The sequence below is a fragment of the Cavia porcellus genome, unplaced genomic scaffold (assembly GCF_034190915.1).
Source record: "Cavia porcellus strain 051 isolate PalLab524CR breed Dunkin Hartley unplaced genomic scaffold, mCavPor4.1 scaffold_1, whole genome shotgun sequence".
NCBI lineage: Eukaryota > Metazoa > Chordata > Mammalia > Rodentia > Caviidae > Cavia > Cavia porcellus.
The window spans coordinates 172,970,260-172,993,446 of record NW_026947484.1 but is presented as its reverse complement, the minus strand read 5'-3'; the positions used below and the strand labels follow the sequence as shown (position 1 = coordinate 172,993,446).

At 43.0% G+C, this 23,187-nt stretch overlaps 1 protein-coding gene across 8 annotated transcripts in view; it reads right to left on the bottom strand.

Annotated features, from left to right (window-relative positions):
• Positions 1 to 23,187, bottom strand: part of Tnc (tenascin C) — an 89,552-nt gene that overhangs the window by 5,870 nt on the left and 60,495 nt on the right. For 4 of the 8 annotated variants that reach the window (XM_013142927.3, XM_013142928.3, XM_013142930.3 and 1 more), the window contains 10 exons: positions 18,595 to 18,867; positions 12,948 to 13,070; positions 11,700 to 11,843; positions 10,009 to 10,128; positions 7,834 to 7,983; positions 6,950 to 7,080; positions 3,799 to 3,931; positions 2,129 to 2,280; positions 1,264 to 1,360; positions 233 to 394 (listed from right to left, as the gene is read on the bottom strand). In XM_013142927.3, coding sequence (XP_012998381.2) covers positions 233 to 394; positions 1,264 to 1,360; positions 2,129 to 2,280; positions 3,799 to 3,931; positions 6,950 to 7,080; positions 7,834 to 7,983; positions 10,009 to 10,128; positions 11,700 to 11,843; positions 12,948 to 13,070; positions 18,595 to 18,867 — 1,485 coding nt within the window. Of the gene's footprint in view, positions 1 to 232; positions 395 to 1,263; positions 1,361 to 2,128; positions 2,281 to 3,798; positions 3,932 to 6,949; positions 7,081 to 7,833; positions 7,984 to 10,008; positions 10,129 to 11,699; positions 11,844 to 12,947; positions 13,071 to 18,594; positions 18,868 to 20,383; positions 20,657 to 23,187 lie in introns of all 8 variants that reach the window. The other 4 variants (XM_013142926.3, XM_063260036.1, XM_063260046.1 and 1 more) reach the window with 2 other exon arrangements.

The following is a 23,187-nucleotide window of genomic DNA, read 5'->3' as shown; positions in this document are numbered from 1 at the left end:
CAACCTTCGCTGTCTTTTAGTGACTAAAACACTTAACCAGCCTTTTTCAAGTATAGTTCTTCTGGATTAGTATTTTTGTCTAGTACATATTCAAGTATTGATTGATTCAATAAATGGAAGAAGGAAGGAAGGAGAGAAAGAAGGAACAAAGGAAGAAAGGGAAGGAAGGAAAGCAGAAGTTAGCTGGAAACACCGAGGCGGTCCTTCGGCTTCCGGTGTGATTGTCCCATACCTGCTGTCCCGCTGTACCCTTCCACCTTCAGCTTGTATCGGGTCTTGGCGTCTCCCACACTGAACCTGTCGTAAACGGCATAGGCTGTCTCTCCATGGTCTTGCAGGTCCACACGGAGCTCGTATTGCCCTTGGGCTGTGATTTTGCTCAGGTTATCTAGCCCTGCAGAGGACAGGCAATGGTTGCAAAGGAAGCACAATTGACTGACGCCATCAATCTTCTATTCCACCCAGTACAAAGCATCAACTGGGTACACTGGAAAGAGTATGTGTCACCAAGATACACTGGAAGCTTGTTCCACTGGGACCACAGGAGGTAAAATATATGATGTTTCTGAGCCTCAGGTAAAATCAGGTTATCATCAGTGCCTTTGTAGCCTCCCACCACATTATGAAACTCAGAGACAATAAGGGTGAAGGCACCCTTTAAATTCTGAAAATCCTTACTCACATAAAGCGACAGGCAGTGTTGGGAAGGATATTCTCAGGGTCAGGCTTGGTGCAGGCAGGTTGTTAGTGTGAGTGGCATGGATGGATGAATGACAGCAAGTTGGTGTTGATTTGGGTGATTTTAAATTGCAGCTCAGTGGCTCACTGGGTAGATCACCATGGGCAAGCCACTCAGCCTCTCTAAGGATCTGCCTCCTCATGTGAATGCACTGTGCAGTGGTCAGGAGGTCAGAGGTTATGGTTATAAGGGACCCATCTCCATAACTGGAGAGTGAGAGGGACCCATTTAGCATTATCAGGGGGTACAATTGGAACAATTCTGTGAATGGTTAAGTCACTGACTTAAGGGTAGATTAATTGATGAGGCTGGTTGTTGGCCCTCAGGATTTTTTAGGGACCTAAAGCCTTTAAATAGTCTCTCATATTGGGATTTAGATAGTCTGCCATATTACCAGAGCTCCTACTAGTAGAGCCTCTCTCCTTCTAACCCATTTCTCTCCCTTTAGGTCACCTTGTTTACACCAAATGCCAAAGCAGGCAGAAATGGGACATTTTGGATACAAGCATGCAGGGGTTTGTTACCAAGCCAGAATTCTTCATTGCGGTCCCCAAATCCAGCAGCATAGGCTTTCCAGTTTCGATAGAAGTCCTCACGCCCATTTTTGCGTCTCAGGAACACCTACAAACATAAGCAATGCATCTGGGTGCACTTGAGCCTGAAGGAAAGAAAGGGCTACTTTCTGGCAGGAAGAAGCATCGGACTGGGAAAGAGCACCCAGCCTTGCTCGGTCCAGCATTCACTTTCCATGTGACTTTGGGCAGGTCACCTCCCTTTTGTGACCCTGAACTATGCATGGTGTTCTCATCTGGGAAATGGGGACTGAAAATATTACCCAGCTTTGGGGGATAATGATGTCTCAGTGTAGGCTCTTCAGTTTTAACAAATATATCATGCTGGTGTAGGATACTGATATGAGGGACACTGTGTGGGTGGAGTAGACATATGGGAACCCTACTTTCCTATTAACTTTGCTGTGAGCCTAAAATTTCTCTAAGAATAAAATTTATTACTATCCAGTAATATGGTAATGGGGTTTAAATAATTCTTATTAAACTCTTAGAAAGTTTCTGGTAAGGAGTACGGGCTTAGCCACTACTAAGAAGTAATGGGTTTGATGATCACTGTATTTATACAAGTTGTTTGAGAAGGATTAGATGAGATTCATTTGAAGAAAATTATTTCTCATGTTATTTTCCAACCCACAATTTCTTTCCATTTCTTTGTCGAAAGGGGTCATTCCCAAGTTCCTCGGCACAACAGGCCCTGTCTTGCAAAGCCTCATGCATGTCAGTGTCACAATGCACAAGGAGGAGGTCATTTCCATTCCCTGTCCTGGTGTGCCCACCCTCCTGGTCTGAGAACTCTGGAATATGTCATGATACTCACGATCCAGCCACCTCCATCGGAACTCATGTCACAGAAAACCTCCAGAGCCTGGGTCTTATTATTGTTTAGATAAATGGTATAGAGGCCAGAGGTCGTGTCTCCATTCAGCATTGCTTGGGAGCAGTCCTTGGGGAACGGGTACAGGAGCCCAACTGCAGGGAAAGGAGAAATAATAAATCTCAGAGCTGGAGGATCAGGGTAGGAGCTTTCAAGACTGCAGTTCAACTGTTCATTGGTTTGATGTTTATTGGGCAAACAAAGTGACTCTCTGAGTCTCTGTTGCTTCCCAGACAGCATGAAGTTGAAACCCACTTTGTAGGGCTGCTATGTGGCCTAGAAGTCATGACATGAAGGGCCCACTCAGTCCCCCATACTGATGGACACTGTAAGCTATCTCTATGGGAGCCAGTTGGAGCTGCTGTGAAGGTAAAGTGCCAGGCATACCCAGGTACTGGCTGTGGTGGCTGTTTCCAGTATCCAGTGGGTGGCTTTCTGTGGTGCAGATGATTCTACTGGGGTACAGGAGGCTCTGAGACTTTGATAAAAGTCTGAAGCTCTGAGTCCCCCAGATAAATACATTTCAAACCCATGTATGGCTCCATCTCAGGCTCTTCAGAGAATTCTGAAATAAGGGCCCAAATCCTGGACCTGCCACTTGCTTAGTGTATAACACTGGAGAAACCATTTAACTATTCTGAGCCTGAGAATCTTGGCTAAAATGAGAATCCCTGGGAAGTTTTCAAGTGTAATCAAATGACACAAAAATTAACAACCTTATAAAAATGGGTAGTTTGAGGGCCATACTTAACAGACGTCCAGTGAGCTGGTAGTCATCGCAGTTCTTTTTTGGTCACCTGACACCACCTCCTCACTGTACTTTACTTACACAAGCTGTCTTCTTGCTTATGTCACAGCCCTAGCCTGAGAGCATCTTTAGGGTCCACTTGCAGTTCATGCTCCCTAAGATCTGAGGAAAGGGCACTCTCCTTGGCAGTCATGTCAGAATGTTTGTTGAGGTAAGTGGAAGGGCAGGAGGCAGCTCCCAGACCGTGCTGCCTTTACTCATGAGTAGATGCAGCTTCTTATGGAGGCAGTGAACAATCTACCCATTGATTGCTCACAGAAGATGCCCAGTGATGGGTGCAGAGGGGGCTCCCGGCCAGCACCACCCAAGGCCAACTCTAACTCAGGCTAGCTTTAAACAAGGCATTTAGTCTCTGGAAGCCTTCATTTATCACTTGGAAATTAGGCATAATAATCATTGTTCACTGTGCCAGTTTGGTAGGATGGACAGTTGTTATTTTGAACACTCTCCCAGGAGTTCAAATACAACATCTCATTAACCCTTAATGGAGTCTGATGACAAAAGGATGCTTTTTAGTCCAGTTGTACAGATGGAGAAACTGAGGCTTAGAGAACTTTGCTCAGTCAGCTTCAGAGATGGGGACTGAATCCAGATGGGTCCCCTACCCCTGTCTTCCATTCCTTTCACTAAGATGCTCATACCCTCATGCACCCACAGTCCCCAGGGTTCCAAAGAGTAACAGGGAACTGGTACTTTTCAGAGACTTATTTAGAAGATGTTATTAAGGAGTCAAAGAGGAAGCAGAGGGTTGATTCAGTTTCATAAAGATAGATCTCAACTCTCCACTGCTCCCTGGCCTCCTTACTTGTGGTGAAGACAGTCGGGATCAGCTTGCTCCTCAGGGGGCCTCTCAGTGCCTGGATCCTGGCTGTGTAGTGGGTGGATGGGCTCAAGTCTATCAGGCTATAGGAGGTGGTATCCGGACCCAAGATGACTTCCTAAGAAGAGAAGAAAAAAGCATAGCAGTTTGACCGTGGATATTCTTGGGTATATGTAGATGATGTGTTCATTTGTTCATCCGGTGAGAAGCCACAGAGCACTCCCTCTGATCCAGGCTCTATGTGAATTACTGGACCAGCAGAAATAGGGAGAATACATTATAAGCAAAGGCCCTGGGGCTGGAAGAGGGCAGAGTAAGTGAAAATAATGTGAAGAAACAATACTCTAAGTGTACTTGGTTTCAGATGAAGGAGCAATGGAAAAGGTAGGAAAGACTAAATTATAAAGGGCCTTAAATATCAAACTACAAAACTGGAAGCTTATCATTATAAGAAATGGGAAGATCTGAAAGGGTCTCAAACAGGCGACAATATAAACCCAACTTTGCTTTAAAAGAAACAAGTTGGTGGCAAGATGAATTGCACAATGTGCAGAGGACTTTGTGGTCAGTCTGGTCAGTGGTCTCTAAGTCTGGCTCTTTCTCACAGCTCTCCTGGGAAGCTTTAAGAATACCATGATGTGGAGGCCCCTGCTCAGACTAACTGAGCCATCATGGAGAGAAGCAGAGGCCTGGCCGGGTGTGTATTTAAGAAGCTTTCCAGAGGATTCTGATGCAGAGTCAGCTTAGAAACCTCTTGAGTCAGGAGATGATAACAGTACCTCAGTGGGTGGGGCATGGAGAAGTTTTGGGCTAACCCAGCATGATTTTCCAGAACAGATCTATCAGGAGAGACAGGTCTGGGACTCTCTAACTGTGTGCCTGGTCCCTGGACTACTGTCTGGAGCAAGGGATTAGTTTCCATTCCCAGGTGATCCTCTTTTTTTTCAAATCCACTTTGTTTCCAATTCTTTTTAGCAGATGACTTTGGTATCGGAGATTGGAATTCAACCAAACAACACGGCCCTCTGTCACACACAAGCATGGCTGGCTGGGTTTGGGAGGTGCTGAGTCAGTGTGAAGGCCCCTGGGAGGCTGCCTGCAGCCTGAGAAGCACATGTGTTATCCTGACTTCTAATGGGGAACCGAGTTCCAGAGAAGCTAAGAGACTTGCTACCATTCCATAATTTGTTGGTGGCAGAAGACGATCTTGCCTCTTGGTCTCTCAACTCTTTATATGGGAGTCTTCTCTACTAAGTTGATTCTCTTGAGTGAGAAATCTAAACCTGGGGATGGAACATGCAAGAAAAGTAAACCAGGATGAGTTCCTACTGAATACCAGTGACCTTCACGTTCCTCTCAGGTCTGGTCCCCAGGGAAAGATCAACTGTTAGATACAAAGCTGGGCTTACTGTAGTACTCAGGGGTACAATTACCTATCAGTTTTCCAGGTTGCTATGCAAAGTTGTCTTCTAGGCAAGTAGGACAGCTTGGAATAAGACTCACAACTAAGGCAGACAAGTCCTGGATGCCTAACTGTGAGGGGATCATAGACATGTGTAAGTGGGATGTCTGAGCATTGATCCTGAGAAGACAAGGAACCTGCTTCAGATTACGCCAAGTTAGTCTGTTGCACAGCCACTCAGGAATGGCCATGACAGTAACTAGAGACATGTGTCCACTCCTGCTTAACTTTGACCTATTGGATATTGGATATGCCTGTTTACCTCTTCTTGTTCCTGATGTCAATTGAAGTGAGAGTAAAGAATTGTAGGGTGTAAATATGCAAAGATGAGCGGACTGCGACAGTGACAGGTTTTTCATGCCAATAGAACCTTGGTAGATGCAAAGTGGGTGATAGAGCAGCTCCTGAGGGGCTGATAACAAGAGCTGGGGGCTTACTAATTATAGTGAGCAGAGCAACCCCAGTCTGGCTGATGTCTATAAGTTCATGATGGATGTGTACAAAATCAAAGATGCCTTTGGTGGCAAGGTGGCGTGTGGCTGAACTAAGTAAGGTTTGGTATGTTTGAAAGCTTTGTGTGAGAAACAGATTTCCAGATCTCCCCACACACCTCTGGTCCAGTTTATTCACTGGAGAAGCTCAGATAGAGAGGGGGCTTGGAATTCAAATCCACCAGATTCTACCGCCATGCTCAAGCTGGGTGTTACACTGGAATCATAAAATGGAGAGAAACTCTGCATATGGTGAGAGCCAGACTTATGGTACTGATATTTGGCATGCCCTAATAAAATTGCTAGGTACTTGCCAGATATTTCTATAGTGAATCCCATAATTGATAATCCCCGTGGGGCAGTTGGAACTCCCAATCAGCTGTTTTGTTCTTGGACCAAGTGTAAAAGGATAAATTGGGACTAATAGGTGCTGGTTGGAGACTTTAATTTGGAAAAGGGAGAATATACTAAAAAAAAGCTGAACCAAAACAATAAAATGAAGAAACTGAAAAAAAAATGCCATTCTGGAATGAAATGCCAATAATATATTTTAGAGCAAAGAGAAGATGATATAGGAAATGAATAAGATGCTAGAAAAAGACGAATGTACGGAGAATAAGTAAAGGACTTCAGGAATACAAGGTAAGATAACAAAAATGAAAAATCCAGTATCATGTGTGGAAGGTAAGCTTTCAAAAATCTTTTTCATTTGTCTGAAGGTCTAAAGCTATTGCAAATTAAAAAGTAAAAGAAAAGAAAGTTCATGGGGGAGGGACTAATAAGTAGCATTAACAATGGGCATAAAGAGTATAAAGAGTATTAGCAGTCACTGTTGTAAAGACTTGGTGAAATATGTGATAAATGTCATGTAATGATGTGAGGTCTGTGAGATCATATGTAGGCCAAATGTGCAGAAAGCTCTTGGTCTTTGCTCAATTTAACATTGAAGAACAAGGAATCTAGCTCCTAAAACATCCTCAAGTCTTGTAAGTAGTGGTTCTTGAGACTGGTTTGTTATAGACCCGGGAGCTGGTTAAAATGAGAGAGATTGTAGTGTATGATTCAAAAGGTTCAGCATCGCATCCAGTCCCTACTAATTTGTTGTTGTTGTTTAAACTCTGCTGCACCAGTCTCATGCACATTTCAACCAGAAGTGGGGGGTTGTTTATGTACTTCAACATACCTTGAGTGTACCATCCAGGGATTCGTAAACCAGGAGGTAACCAGTGACTGATGCCCGGGGAGGCTGCCAGGTGAGGAGAGCAGTTTCTGATTGAACCTCAGAAGCAGTCAAATCTCTGGGAGCATCCAGGTCTGGAGAAGACATTATCAAATCAGTCAGCAAACACAGGATGGGGAGGATTAAGGGGAGTAGGTTGAGGTTCCTTCCCTTCCACCAACTGGTGTGACTTGTGCAAGAACTTTCCCTGCTTATGGATGAAAAGATTGAACATGGGATCTTTAAAGACAGATTCTCCATGATTCATCTCTTCCTAAAGGTTGATTCCCATGAGTCCAATACAGTCCTGGTTGGCTTTGGGTGGAGTTCAGGGAGAAGGTACAGCTGTGATGACCATTACCAAGGTGATCACTAAACCACGTTGCTTATAAATAAGAGGAAGGATGAGTGCTAGTATCATCGTCTACCCCCACAGAGAAGATGTTCCCTGTGTTTCTGATTGCTAAAGATTGTAAAAAAAAAAAAAAAACTCTCAATGCATAAAATTCCATTAGACATCTAGGAAAAGCTGCCTGAAAAATCTTTCCTTTTCAAATATAGTTCCCTTCCTGGAATATGGATCATTAAATTTTGGGTTTAGGGCCAAGGAAGACTGCTTTACTACTTAAAAATCTCTCCTCTTAAAATCTTTTCCTCATCTGCAGGGAGAACAAGGTCATTTCAGTTGAAGTGGAAATGGTGTTTCTTCGGCTTCTGACTGAATAGCCACTGGTGACTCAGCAGGTGCTGATGTCATTGCATTGCAAGGGGCTGCCCCTTCTGCCCTTTGGGAAGAAGGCTGTGGGTGGGTGTCTCAGGGGACAGCTTTCCGCAATCTGTCTTTGTACCTGTTGTGAACCTGGTAGTCATGGTGGAGCTCTTCTGGGGTCCCTTCTCTGCAAATATTCTCAGTGTGTATTCCGTGGCAGGCTCAAGGTCAGTCAGAGAATACTCCACTGTGTTCCCAGACACGGTGCGTGTAATTTCTGGCACTAAACCTGAAATACACATACGAGGGTCATTACCTATTGCTGTCCAAGTCATCAGCAGGCTTGGCAAACAATGTATACACCTCCTCCTAACACAGAAACTTTCAGTGACCTTGCAGAGAAGCAGGTCTGATTTCTGAAACAACTCAGACTGTTTTCTCTCTCGAGTGCTCTTCTCATAGACAAAGGATTGATCCTATAGGACTGGATTTTCCAGGCACTCCATCAGAAGGTAGAGGACCTGGGTCAGGAGTTTTTCCATATGATGTCCTGGCAGAACTTGTCCTGGCACTGATCTAGAGGAGGGTTGCAGGTAACTCCCAAGTCTCAGCCTATCTAAATTTAACTTGTCTTATGATTTTTTTCCTCCTCCTTTCCAGGTACATATCTTTTTATAAATTACCATATATTGTCAAATAAAGGATCACAAAATCCTTAAGGCTGAGGGGTCACAATATTGATAGGTTCCCCAGAATCTGTTATAGCTTCTTGGGCCCACCAGGATCAGTCGTGTCCAATGGTAGAAAGCAAACCACCATGCTGTGGTGAATGTGTTTACTTTCTAATCACAGGGCACGAACGATTTTGGTTTGTCAAGGACAGAATGGCTTCCCCCACGTAGAACTTTTGGCACTAAAAATGGAAAAGTCTCTAGAAACATGGAAAAGTGGGTGTGATGCTTTGGATCTTAAATGTTCCCCTCAAAGCTGTGTGTAGAAGGCTTGGTACCCAGCTACTGGCACTTCTGGGAGGGATGGAAACAATAAAGTGCAGCCTAGCTAGAAGAAGTAATCAAGGCTAGTGACTGGGGTATGTCCTTGTATATTAGGATGCAGGCTCCAGTCTCTCTCTCTTACTCTCTGCCTCCTGGCCACCAGCAGGTGAGCAGCTCTGCCTCACCATGTGCTCCTCATCATGATGTTCTTCATTGCCAAAAACTAAAAGCAATGGGACCAGGTGACCATAGATGGAAAGTTTAGAGACAAAATAAAATTTTCCTCTATTTAATTTGATCTTCAGGTATTTTGTCACAGCAGTGGAAAGTTGACTGACATAGTTGATTACCTTATCTCATCAACTGCAAGCTCCCTTCCTCCTTTCTGGCCCAAGCCTTTCTTTAGTCTTGACTCCACAATTTCCATGATAATCATGGACTGTACCCTGGTTTACTTTAGGTAACATTGCCTTTCCTGTCTCAGAAAAGTTTCCTCGTAGGGATGAGAATTAAAGTGTAAAAAGAATAAATCAGAATTTTCCTATCCTGACCCCATCTTGACTGTGTCCTTACAAAGAACTTTCTCAGGTCTGTATCAAGGCTCAGTTAAAATTTTCAGAGGCCCCGGGCAAAGATTATGATGTCATCTCATATTATCACTGAAACAAAAACAAGATGGATCCATAAAACACACGACCTATATATATTCTTGGAAATTAAAACAGCAAAATTCTTTCCATGGTTGCTCATTACAAAATTATGGATCAGTTCATTGAAAAGGACTCTTTTTCTCCTCTCTCTTGTTTGTATCGGGTCTTACTTTCCTGTGCCCATAGCTGGCAGGTGCTCGAAGCAAGTGTTTAATCTGCCAACTGGGTAAATGAGCACAGGCAGTTGCAAAAACAAAGAAAAATACTTTCAGAGTTTTTCAATGCAATTTGCTTCCATTGGTCTCTCTTGTGGCTTCCAAGGAGCCAGGACTCAGTTCCACTTGATGTTATTTAAGATTTTAGATTCTGAACTCCTTTATAAGAATTGCTTCCTAGCAAGGGAGTTTCATGCTGCCAGATAGACTAGCAGGCCAGGAGGGAAGGCTAGGAAAATATGCAGAGCTGACATATATGCCTCTTGTTTTTTTCATAGCCTACTGGACTCTGTTAAGGTTGCAAGTGAGAATCATAGGAACATTGCTGGCCTTTCTACCTACCCATGCATTTTTGTCATCCTGTATCTAAACACAGCATGGACAAGGGAGAATGGAAAAAGTCAACAGTGAGACCCACACCCTCTGGAGTGAGGAGTGTTGGGCTAGATCTTACCTCTCTCCCCTGTGTAGGAGATGATGTAATTGTCCACAAGGGCTATGGCTGGCTGCCACATGGCCAAGGCTTCAGAGTCAGTGATGTTGGCTATCACCAGGCTGGATGGGCCGTCCAGAGCTGCAAAGAAAGATGGTGGGAGAGGGACTGGTCAAGATGGGGAAGGACATCAGACCGGAGCTGCTTGACCATCTACACTCCTGATGTTAGTTCACACTGTCAGGTGTCGAGGTCAGTCCTGAGTCCCAAACATGGCTTTGAGTCATGACACCTTAGCTTGTTGACTGCGTTCCTTTGGGCCTCTATTTCCTCACATCTAAAATGGGGATGATGATTCTGCCTGCATTTTTCTCAGTGTTATTTTGGTTTTCACATATGACGAATGGAAACATGCTGCATACAGTGAAAAGTTCTGAACATGTGAGAAAACATATCACCAGAGCTCAAACCCCATTTTTCTGTGAAAGAAACTTATACAGACAGTGGAGCCTTGCAGAGCTGCCCTGTAGGTTGAGGGCAGCTGTCGGCAGCTCATGTCATAGTCGAGGGATCTGAGCCTCAAGAGATGAAATAACTGGCTTGAGAGCCAGGGTGGACCAGAACATTTTGGGAGTGCCCATGGGTTCCTTCCTGTTTCACCACATATGCCCAGAGTCCACTTTAATTGGGGATGGCAACGCTGCCTTGGGACTTCTTTAGAAGAATAAAGGCCTGTGTGGTAGGGAGAACAGGACTCTGCGTTCAGATGAGATGTTTTAATTTTGTATTATTAACTGTATTAGGCAATTAGGGTATTTTTAACATTTCCATTCTCTGGACCTTTAATAGATTGGACTGGATAATTGCTCATATCTCAAAGGATAAATTGTTTAGAGACATAGCTGTCTGAAGAGAACTTTTCCACTTTATTCCCCCTTAAATGAGATTCATTATTTCCTTCCTTAACAGCCTATCGGACAAGTCAGGTTTCAATAGGGAAATGACTATTTTAGAAGAACATAGGGGTTGCAGGCAGAATGACCTGTGCTCATATCTGGTTCCAGCATTATGCAAATACTAATCATGTAGCTTAGTAATTTCCCCAAATCTCAATTGTTTTCTCTGTCAAATGGGAATCATAGTCGTTATAGGGATTAAACGTAGAGTGTCACAGCAGGGTCTGGAATACAGAAGCTTCCAAATAGAGAGTAGTCACTGAATAACTGTCAGCATGGTAGGTCTGCATGAAACACCTACTTGAAAAGGTCCTCACAGTGGTTCTAGGTACTGGAGGAAGCAAGGAGGTGGCAGGTGAACTCACACAACCATTCATATTTATAGATCTTTATGAGGGAGGGAGAATTACACTCATTTTGTAGAGAATGAAACTGAACGCAGAGGGTGGAGGAATTATCAGATGGCTTAAAAACCTAGTGGGTTCCACAGCTGAGATTTCAACCCAGGTCATTCGAAGTATGAGACTCATTCAAAGTTATTTGGTTCTCACAGTAGTGCAGGAAGTAGAGGTCTTAGAAAGTTAAGAAGGTCAAGGCCTCACAGCTCATCTGAGTCCAGGGATAGGCTCCAGTAAAGAATTTTGGCACCTGAAATGCAATTCACTTTCCACTAGATTTCATAAATAAACTTTTCTCCCTGCTGCTGATGACAGCAAACAAGGGATCTCTGAAAAACCAGGCCCCAACTCAACGCACCTGTGGTGAGTGACCCTGACACTGGTTCACTTTCCTCGAAGCCCTTCATGGCGATGACGCTGACGAGGTACTCCACCCCAGGGATGAGCTGCACCAGCCTGGCTTCCGTTGTGGTCCCATCTACTGTAACCATGGAGGGCATCCCTGGAACACAAAGGAGGCACAGTAAACAGTGGCAAATCCCATCAGTGCTTGTTTAGGGGGCCGCAAGGATGGGTGTGTCCCACTTCGAGATGAAATTACGTCTTTCTCTGCTACCATTCCTTTGACTTTTTCTCATTTTATCCCACCCTCTGGCATGAGGGAAAAGGCCTTACTTTTTGTATAATGCTTTTTCCGCTGGTGCGGATGCCAAAAACCAAGCCAGGAGAGGAAAAAGATGAAATCACAACGTACTAAAAATGGCAAGTCTCCGTTCAGCAGAGGGCTGGCATGTTGTGCCAATTTTATTTTCTTTATTATTTTTTCCCTGTAAAGTATATGGAAAGCTCACTATGGAACGTACATCTCAACTTCTTATCCATTATCTTGGTTTAGGGTTATACAGAGTTTGTTACTAGCAGAAATGCTACTTCTAGTAAAAAGACGATCATAGTCAAGGATGTTGCCTTTATATTTTTCAGCAAATTCAGAATTTACACATCTTAGAATTTCGTGGGTGGTGAAGAGCCAAACTCTCCATACAGATGCATCAGCATTCCTGTCACCAGCTGTCCTCTCTACACACCTCAAGCGACATAGAGCTTACTCCCTGCTGGAATGTGGTTAGATGGATTTCACCGAGACCTCTATCACAGCCCTGTGTTCTGAACTACAATTCAACAACTCTGCTAAGGTCCCAACTCCCCACTGTGTAATGAGACAGACAGATTTTGGTGTCTGAGACAAAAATCTCATACACAACCAAGAGCAACTTTTAAGATCTGTGTGCTCAGGAAGAAAAGGACACTGTACAGAGAATTTTCTGTAATTTTGTTTAAAAAAACACTCCAAAAACTAGGGATGAATTTCTCATAGAATTTTAGGATTTCAAGGCTAGAAAGGATCTTCATAAAATGTCCCTTCCCAAAGATGATGCTTTCAAGGATCTTATAGGACTTTACAAATAGGATCTCTTCAACTGGTCTCAAAAATGAAGCAAGTAGCTTTCCTTTAGCCATGTGTTTGGAGATAATCATGGTCTCTTTCACTCTGTGATCAAACCCTCCATGGTCCCTTCCTCCACTCTACCAACTTTGAGTCTCCTACCTCCGCTGATGGGCACATAGGTAACTCGGAAGCTCTCCACCTGGGCAGTGGGTGCCTTCCAGCTGACAGTGGCTGCATTCTCAGTGATGTCTGAGAAAATGAGTTCCTTTGGAGATCCCATGGCTGTCAAGGAGAAAACACAAGAGAAATCCAGATATGGTTAACTGTGTTTTCCATGAATGGTTTTTCCTGGATCAATCCTTCATTCAAGAAAATTTAGCACCTAGAGTGGATGTCTGAGCCAAGCCTTTAGAATGAAAAAGGTGTGACCCGTGACCAAGGTGTGATTTGCTAGAGACAATCATCCTTTTGTTCTAAGTACCAGCCCATGGGTGTTATTGTGCAGTCATTCATTTCCACTAAGGGGAGTGTTAGCATCTTGGTTGGTTTTCAAGGAAGCGAGAGAGAGTGGTTTCACAAATCTGAATGTATTCCCTTTTCATTTTTTATTTTGCTTTGAACACTTTTTCAAATCTTTGAATTCTAGTTTATTAAATAATGCAAAGACATGACAAGTATATAGTTAATATGCAATGTAGAAGGTATAATCCTCACGTGGAATCTCCTTGGAAGAAAATGTGTTTGTAGCCCTTGAATAGAAGGCATAGGTGAGACTCTTTTCTTCAACCAACATTCTTGTGATGTGACCTTTCTATTTCACAGGACTGAATCGCTGGACCACATACATACGGGGCTCTTGGAGATAATGTGCACATAGACGACACGTATCTTGACAGCCCACTGGTGGAACTGAAAGGAGGGCCACAGCCAGGGAGCAACCAAAGGCCATCACCAAAGTTAACCACCACTGGACACTGGATCTATCCGTGAGGAAACTCATGTATCCAGTGGGAACTTTCTGCTCTTGATGTTCCCTACCCCAAGCCAATTTCCTCTAAGACTTTTCTGTGTATTTTTTGGCTCAGATTTTTATCCACTTCAGCCAACCATGTTTAGACGGGAATTCAGGAAACTATTTTCAGACTCTAGGAGAGCTCATTTCCTCATCTTTTCCTTTCTTCAACCCACATCAGTCATCAAGACCAATGTCTGCCTTTTTTGATCATCCAAAACATCTATCTCCTCCTGCAGCTTTCTTCTGTGACCTGTGAACCACTCCCATACTCTGTGACTGCCTGTTTTTTTTTTTCTTCCTCTTGTGTATAGAAAGATCTGGAAACCACAAGGTCTCAGGAGCTTGCAAGATCTTGATGGTGCAAGACACTGCTGGGTGACTGGACGTCCCAGGACAAGTCTCTTCACTTCTGTGAACTTCATTTGCTCTGTCTGTCCATTGGGACAGCAGTGGGCACCCACAGGAATGTTTTGAGGATTAGCAGAGATAATGGAAGTAAAACCCCTAGCATGACATCTGGCACACAGTAAGAATTCAGTAAATGCAAATGTTCTTTTTCTTTGTTTTCTTTCCCACGTAGCCCTTCCTTCTGTGGGCCCCTCTGGATTTTAAGGTCTACTTTGGAAAGATCTAGTTGACTCCAGCTGAGCAAAAACCCCACGGAGTCCATAAACTCAGGTATACAGGATCCTCCTCTGCCTGACTGGGTCACTCCGATTTTTGCTCTGACTGAAAGTCTTGCTGGAGTAGGATTAGGCACAATTTAGAAGTTGCGTCTTTCTTCTCCAGTCTCCAATTTTCTGATAAGATGGCCATAATAGCTGCCCTGTCTTCCATACTATAGGAACTAAGGGCTCCATCCATCACCCATTTCAGGGATTTGCATGGTAACAGTGGGAGGAGGAGAATGGCTCTGTAACCTAAAGCAGCAGCGTAGCTGTGGTGGAGATCCAGCAACAACAGGCACCATGTTTTGGGGCCACAGAGCTTCCCAGGTGACTTTAGCCTGTTTCTGTTTGCCGTATATGGGGCCCATAAGCTTACTGCCTTACCGCAGATCGCAGTGGAAAGAACTGAATCATGCATATTGAAAAGCTGGGGAGACCAAGGCAATGCTTCTTGTTTCTTTCCAAAGGATTCTGTTATTTTAATCTTCCACTAGGGAAATATATGGAATTACTAAAACCTTGCAAGAAGACTAAAAAGGGCTTCTATTTTCTCCCTGCATAAATTTTCTGCCCCAAATCAATAGCAAATGTTTCTCATTAGAAGGCAGTTAACAATTTTTTTAAAAAGTCCCCTTTTGACATAATTTTATTGAGCATTTAATATACATTAGTTCCTGTGTTGAATGAAGGGGAGGACTGCTATATGCAGTAGGACTTAAAGCAGGAATTTTGAGGTTGAACTAATAATCTGGGTGTGATTTCTATTCTGGCATTACTATTTACAAATGCTTCAGCCCTGGGCCTCGGTTTTCACATCTGTTAAATAGGTTTAATGTGGTACTCTTCCCCTTTGTCTGCCTGTGTTTTGGAAATTCAAGGAGGTCGCTGGCTGCATGTGGTACAAAGTATGTGCTCTATGGTTGGTGGGAGCATCTTTAAGGTATCTGGAGGAAGGTATGAGTATGACTTGGCTGTGTTGAGCACTAAGAGCCTGGGTGCAAGGAACGATGGCCAAGAAGCTGTTTCTTCGGAGTCCCTGTCCCAGGCTCAAGACAATGTAAATGTGACTCATGGGTGGTTTCAGGTCCACCTGAACTGAGCTGGAACTGAGAACTGAGAGAGTGGGCAGGGTAAGAGAGCAGGCATGTTCTGGGAAGTGGAGGAAGAGGTACTGACAACCCTACTGTCTTAAAGGATGGAAGAGAGTTCCAGGATAAGAACTGTGTGGGGTGGGCATGAGGACAGGTTAGACGAGCATTTTGCGGTCCTCACTTGGAGCACCCTCTGTGATTGAAAAGAGAGCTTTACAAGAGAAGCCCAGAAGTGAGGGCTCCAGAAGAGAATGGCAAAGTCATCTTACCCATTTGCTGGGATTTCTTTCTTATTTTCTGCAGATTCTGGTACCCTGAAGATAGTACCTACAGATAGGCTGGCATTTCAGTTCATGAAGGGGAAAGAGGCATCTCCTCAAGAGAGACCAAGACTATTACAAAAAAGTGGGTCCAACCACAGAAGTCATTGCAAGCACACAAGCTGACCATGGACAAATGACAGTAATAGTCTGAGTGCCCGTCAATAGGAAACTGGCTAAATAAATAATGTATATGGGATTTTCTCCAAGTGCTATTCATAAGTAGAACACACACATACACATGTACACACACAGAGAGAAAAGGATGAAAGAATAAGAATGCACTAAATGGGGCTTAGCAGCCTAAGCCTTGCTAGCAGGCGGTCCTGAGTTCGATCCCCAATACTGATTAAAAAAAAAAAAAGAATGCACTGAACGTTGCATTCTTCAAAAAAGAGTTAAAAACAAATAATCTTAGGTTGAGTTTTATCTATTTCTGAAGGGACAAGAAGTGGCACTGTTAATTGTTTCTAGTTAGAGACACTGGGTACTGCAACACAGCTGAATAGAGACTCCAGTGTATATCCTTTTTAACTGCTGAGTATTGGTCATGTAGCCCATTAAAAACAAAATTACATTAATACCACAAACCTAATAATAGTTACTCTTGTTGCTATGGACAGAAACATTCTATTAGACATTTGACATGCATGATCTTATTTCAACCTCATGGCTGATCTTGAGTTGAATTCTGTTTTCCAGAGGGAGAATTTAGGTCCAGAGAGAAAAAGAGAATTGCTTAACAGCTGCTCAGAGGGATAGTGCCATATTCAATGCCAACAGTTTGTCCAGAGACCACTGCTTAACCAACCGCTAGGGTATTTCTTCTCCCTGTTGCTCTGGGAATCCAATGTGGGGAGCGTGTGCTTGGGAGAAATGCTTTTTAAGAAGGAGTTGCAACAGCTCGTTATCAGAAGGAAGACAGAGCATCACATAGGGGATTAACAATGGTGTGAGAGAAATGGGAGAGGAGAGTGAAAGGATGAACAAACACAAAGGAAAGTACAGAGCTGATGAGGTGAGGGTATGTGCTAGATGTCTGCGGTGTCATAGCATTTTTTCCTGCCTTTTCCCAGTCCAGGATCACAGGAATGCAGATGCTCAAGACCACACAGATAGATTTTGCACTTGTACCTATAAAGATAGGTACAAACATACACATACATGGCTGCACACTCATCCATGTGCACATACATACATATGTGTGCGTGTGCACACACATTCTCTTTCCTTTGGCTGTGAACTCAAAGGACCCAGAGAGGGGAAACTAAGAGAGGGCCTTGCCAAAAAGCAGACTGTGCTTTTTCTTTTGTTCTGAAAAAGCAAAATAAAGCAAGCAGCTCATGATTATTCAGTCTCCTTTTCTTGCTTTAGAACTAGAGGGCTTCTAGAGAAAAAAAAATCAGCGAAACAAAATTAGGGATCAGAAGTAAACTTTAAAGACCAGTGTTTATAAACTGAGGTCAAAATCAGACTCTTGTCTCTGATCTGGAGCTGTTTTATGGGCAGCCACAGGAGGAGGAGCCTCACATTTGCAGGCTGGAATGGTGGGGGGCCGTGCATAAGGAGCAGTTTTTCCTTTCACTAGGTTGCTGCTTGGATTGCAGAATTTTCTCCACCTCCACAGAGGGTGATTACAATTTCTGTGGGGTGTTCTGTGGGGCTTATTAAGTCCTGAAACTTAAGATAATAAAAATGCATCTTCACACAAATATTTTGGAGTTTTTGCTAGTGTCTGGTTTTATGTCTGTCCAAGATGGCACATGTATACAGACATTGGTCATTCGTCTTTTTGCTTATATTAATTAGGGCTAAAATATGTGCTTATTTAGATTCTACACAAAATCTATCTGTGTGGTCTTGAGCAAGGTATATCACCTTTCTGGGCACCAGATTCTTCAGGCACACACAGAAAAGGCTGACCTACAGAATTTCTCTAGTTTCCCCTCTGTGATTGTTCCACTCTGATTTTTCTTTGAAGCAGTGTCTCTGTGAGTGCTGTTTCTGTATCTCTCTTTTTCCTTAAAGTATTTACCCATCTCTTGTGGGTCTTTCTTTTTTTCTCTCTGAAGAGTCACATTAGACCTAGTATTAAGAATTATGTTATTAACCATCTTTTCTTCCCCTCTTGTGTTAGCTCATATGGGAAAGATTTATTTCCCACAGTAAATGCCTTTAGGGTGATCACAAATCTCCAAAAGAGTTCATGAGTAGCCTGTCAGCTTGGCCAGCTCACTTTTCCTTCCTTGCTGATCACAGTATTATTTATTCACATGGACATCTTATAAATATTAATCTTTATAGGTACAAGTGCAACTTCTCCCATTGTCCTTGATGTAGGTGACCCGAAGTTTTGGTCAAAGAACTCAGAAACTGTTATCACTGGACAAAACCCCATCAGGTAACAGGTAAGAAGAGTCATTGGAATTTTTTTAAAAATGGGACACTTATGAGGATGATGCAGTAGACTGCATGTGATGGCTCTCACCTGCCAGTGCCTTTGCAAGTGTCATCTTGGTGAACCCTGGCAGTCTTATTATGTAAACAGCATCACACTTTTTTGTGCCAAGTCTTAACACACTGTCCAAGGTAACATGGTCTGTGATCTGAATGCAGGCTTATATCTGTCTAAAGCACCTGTGACTCCCCCATCCTGTAGGAAGCGCCCCAAGTCAGCACACTGCTGTGTTCTCTCCTGTGTGTTTACAGTACCTGTTGTTGCTTTGGCGCTGACTGGCTGGGATCGCCTTCCATTGCGTACTCCATAGAGTTCAATTTCGTACTCAGTGGCCTCTCTGAGATTTGTTATGTCTCTGGTACGTTCAGGGGAAGGAAGGATTATTTCCTGAGGTTCAGACTGCTTTTTGGAATCTCTGATTTTGAGAACAAAACTGTCAAACATCCCTTCATCAGCTGTCCAGGACAGACGGAAACCATCTGGGGTGGCATCTGAAACCAGAAGGTTGTCAACTTCTGGTTCAGCTTCTAGAAGGAGAGAAAATGGTAGAAGAAGGAGGAAAGAGAACATCACTTAGCAGCCCATGCAATCTTCTCTCCTGTAAGGGTATCAGTACTCAGTGATACCCTGGATTTCACAGATGGATGCATCCTGAGATACAGAAATAAAATCATTCAGCATTAACAAGTAGGAATAGGAGTGGGGAAAGTTGGAGTTGATACATTCAATACAAGCCAAGCATTATGCTTGTATCTGTGAGTTTTGTCTAAAAGCAATTCTATAAATCCACATCTGGAATTAACACTGGCCCCTCCCATGTATTATTAAACAAGTTCAAAGCCAGTAACTTGTTTACATTAGCTCTCTGTCTTCCAGTGGCTGAGTGCCCATCTGCTGTGGGACCTTTTACTTTTCTTTTTATAAAGACAAATAAACCAGCATTAATGATCTGTAGAATTGCCCATGATGATTCTGCTGATTATACTTCCTTGGAGCCCCAGGAAAATGGCTTTTAAAATGTTATAGTTCTTTTACTTTGTTCTTGGAGCTGATTTAACGAAGAAGACCCCTACTCTTGATTTTCTTTCCATTTGACTTTCTTTCTGTGCTATTTTAATCATTAGATATGGGTTCAGATAGTATAACTGAGGCTTGGAACCTCTTGAGGCACAGATTTTGGACCCAGAGGTTCACCTTGCATTGCCTTAACTAGACAAAACTCAAAGTGAAGGTAAATCTGGAGCTGAGTTTCCCATAGTACACTCAAAGTAAAGGAAGATATCTTCATTAAATGCTATTCATTGTCAAGTAAGTTTAGAAAATAATGCCCTCTTGGAAATACACAATGCAAATAAGATATTGTAAAAAGCCCTGTAGTCAAGAATCCTGTTTAACTCAAGACTTCCAAACTTACTTGAACATGGAACGTCTTCACCAAGTGGGATCTTTAGCCATATGCTAGTGATCTCCAGAAAGCCTTTGGGAAACACAGATTTTTGGCTAGTAAAGTGGTTAATTTTGTATTTATCTGGAAATTATTAGTCTTGAGAAAATGATGGATTTAGTCTGTGATGCAGAATCTCTCTGCTATTATTTAAAAAGTCCTGAGAACAAGCCCACTGAGTAAGTTTGTTAAGATCACAGTTGAGACTCTGAGATGGTAAAAGATTTAAATACATTTTCAAAATATACTCATTGGTATATTTCTTCTGAGAAGGCTGAAATATAGCTAGGATCAGCTAGAATGAACACAAGGGAACGTGATGTGGAGTAAGTACACAGGAACTATGGGTGAGACATGACTAAACAATTGGGGGCACCAAGAGGAAACATTTTGACCTTCTCATTTCTGGGATGGGAGTGGGGAGTGCTCAACAGATACGTTAAGACCAGGGGATGGTGGGGAGAATATGAAAGAACAGGTCACTTCTATGGAGAAAGCAGGGAAGGTGGACAACAATGTTAAGATCATGAAGACCCTGGAGACAGACAACGTAGATGGGGGTCAGGAAAAGGGGGAATGGCTCACTTGAATTGCAATACCTGTAATAACCTCAGCCCTCAAGGGCTTGGTTTGGTGCCCTTGGGTGAAGCCAGAGACTATAACCTCATAGCCAATGCCGGTTATGAGCCCTCTAAGCTCCAGCTTCCTCTGGATTCCTGAAAGTGTGAATTCCTGGGGGTCCAGCAGCTTCCCAGAATCCACCACTGTTACTAGAAAGCTGTCAAAGGCATTCTCCGATGCCATCCAGGAAACTGTGAACCCGTAGGGATTAATGTCGGAAATGGTTATGTTTTCCAGGAAGGGCAAGGCCTCTGAAAGAAGGGAGGGTGAGAATAACTCAGGTTAGCACCACTGGCCTTGCTAGGACAGCACAAGTCTCAAGAACACTGATGGATTCCCAACAAATCACCTCATGTGCTATATATTCAGAAAATGAGCATTTAATAAGAGTTTATTTGATGCCAGATACTGTTACCTAGTGTAATTCTCTTAGCAAGCCTAGGGGATAGGTGTTATTTCCGTTTAAGTCAGAAAACCGAGTTCCAAAAAAGTTGTTCACTTGGCCAGATTCCCAAGCCAGTGTGTGAAGGATTAAAAGTGTTTAGCTGAGTCTGACTTCAGAGTCTACATTATTTCTCTCTATACAAAAAGAATGCCTTGTGTTGGGCTTGGACACCTCTATCTACTTTGGGTTTGGAAGGAAATTGCCTTTTATTGTCTCTTTGTGTTTTGCAAGCATACTTTCTTTTTGGTAAAACTTTCTAACTCACTTCTACTTCACATTATGAATCAAGTCCCTTGGACTAATTAGTAATGCATCTTCATTAGCAAAGATAAGAGAACACAGTAAGTTTTTTTTTAACTTATCAAAATTGACTATGTTTATGGCCCAATTTCAAGATTTGCTCATTTTTTGCATCTTAATTTTCTGGATAAAGTTAGAGAGCAAGGATGTCTGCTGTCATCCTGTATCCATTCATTCATCAAACATCTGTATCCCAAGCATTCTGACTTCCCAGATGCCCAGGGGTCTTTTCACACACTAAGAGTCTCGAAAGGAATACGCTCATGTCAGCTCAGTCTCCGTCTTCTCAGTTGAGGAGGGCTCACATTCATTATCCTACTTGATAGTCACAATGACACTGTAAGGTATTGGTATTGCTACTTGTCTGGTCCCTGACCTCTATAACCTTTAAGAAAACAGAAAGACCATGATTTGTCAAAGATCACACATCTACCAGGTGGCAACACTAAGATCCATCGGGGTATTATGATTGTGAGTTGCATATTCTTTCCATATCCCAAACCAAAGTCTAATTCATAAACTCCCTCAGTGCTGGCGAGTCCAGAGACACAGGCAGGACTAGTGGAGAGGGTCCAGCACCTCCTCTGTGGTAAAATAGCACTAAAAGAGGCTGATAGTATCTATTTTTTACTGGCAGGGCAAGGGGATGGGAGTTCAAAGGCCAAGGCTCAATCAGTGGCATCTAGTTTAGAGCTTCCTTTTCTAATGGAGCTATGGAAACTTTCAAAGTATAAATGACCCCGCACTAATTCCCATGGACTGATCCATGGTATGTAAAGAAAAATGTTTAAAAGAAGGATTTGGTGATTGCATGAATAAGTGGACAGATACCCTTATCCCCTAGGCAGAAACTTAAATTTTGCTGTGGCTTGGATTTCCTGTAGTTATTTTGAAGCGCTTGATATTTATTTTCAGGCATTTTTTTTCAGAATTTCCAAGAATCATTACTCTGTTAAAGGCAGAAATGAAATCCCATACACTTAGTAAAAGCCTTCTTGGTGTGCCAGACATGGGTCTCACATTCTGTTGCTTGGTTTTATTTTAAATAAGTGGGTCTCTCTTTGATAACTGGCCTCTTTGTACCTCTGTGTGTGCTATCAAAACAGCTAATTCCAACCAAAAGGAGGGCATTCAGGCTAGTGAGTCAATGAAGGACTTGTTTTTTCAAGTTCCTCCTGCTCATTATTTTTTTTTTCTTCTTCTTCCGTATGCTTCTTTTAAAGCACAGTCTTTTCATATCATGGATTAGCAGAGACAATACTGTAACTGATCTCAGATTCCCGAGACCTCAGCCTCCCTTTCTTCTGTCTGTTCAGTAGGAGTCGTGCAGGAGGCTACAAGTAAGGGCCTGATGGAGTTTGTGGTCAAGCCTCTCCTTGAAGGCAAAAGAGCATTCATCTCATAGCTACTCCTCCCAGCCGCCCTCAGAAAGTACAATGGAGGCTGATCTGAATGAGTTCACTCATCAAATAATGAGGCAGGAAAAAATAAGCACTTTTTCAACTTATGTTAAGATTGTCCTATGTTCTCTTACAAATAACAGGGAAGTTGTAGTTGCATACCTCTGCTTTTTGTATCTAGGCTTGTTATTTGCTTATTTGCAGAACTGGGGATAGAACCCAAGGCCTTTTGCATGCTAGGCATCACAGAACAACACTGCCAGACTTGTTGGTTACTTTTATCAGGACCACTGTCTCCATAGTGCTTGCAGATAACAGAAACTCTCAAGCATCTGTAAAATGCTCACTCAACACCAGGAAGGTGCATGTTAACCTCTGAGATGAGATGCCAGACACAGCTGTAGGTGTCCACACTCCATAGGCAAGGGAAATGGTGATCATAAAAGGGGAAATTTGCCAAGGTTACTTGGCTAAGATGTGGAGAGACTCGATCTCAGAATCCTCACTCTTCTAAACACCATCCTGCTCCCACATAAATATTGAATCCTATTTACTGATATCTCTTACAGCAATTTAGACACTGGAAGAGACTTAACAGTGTGAAAGTCAGATGGCAAAGTCTGCCTCCTGGAAATTA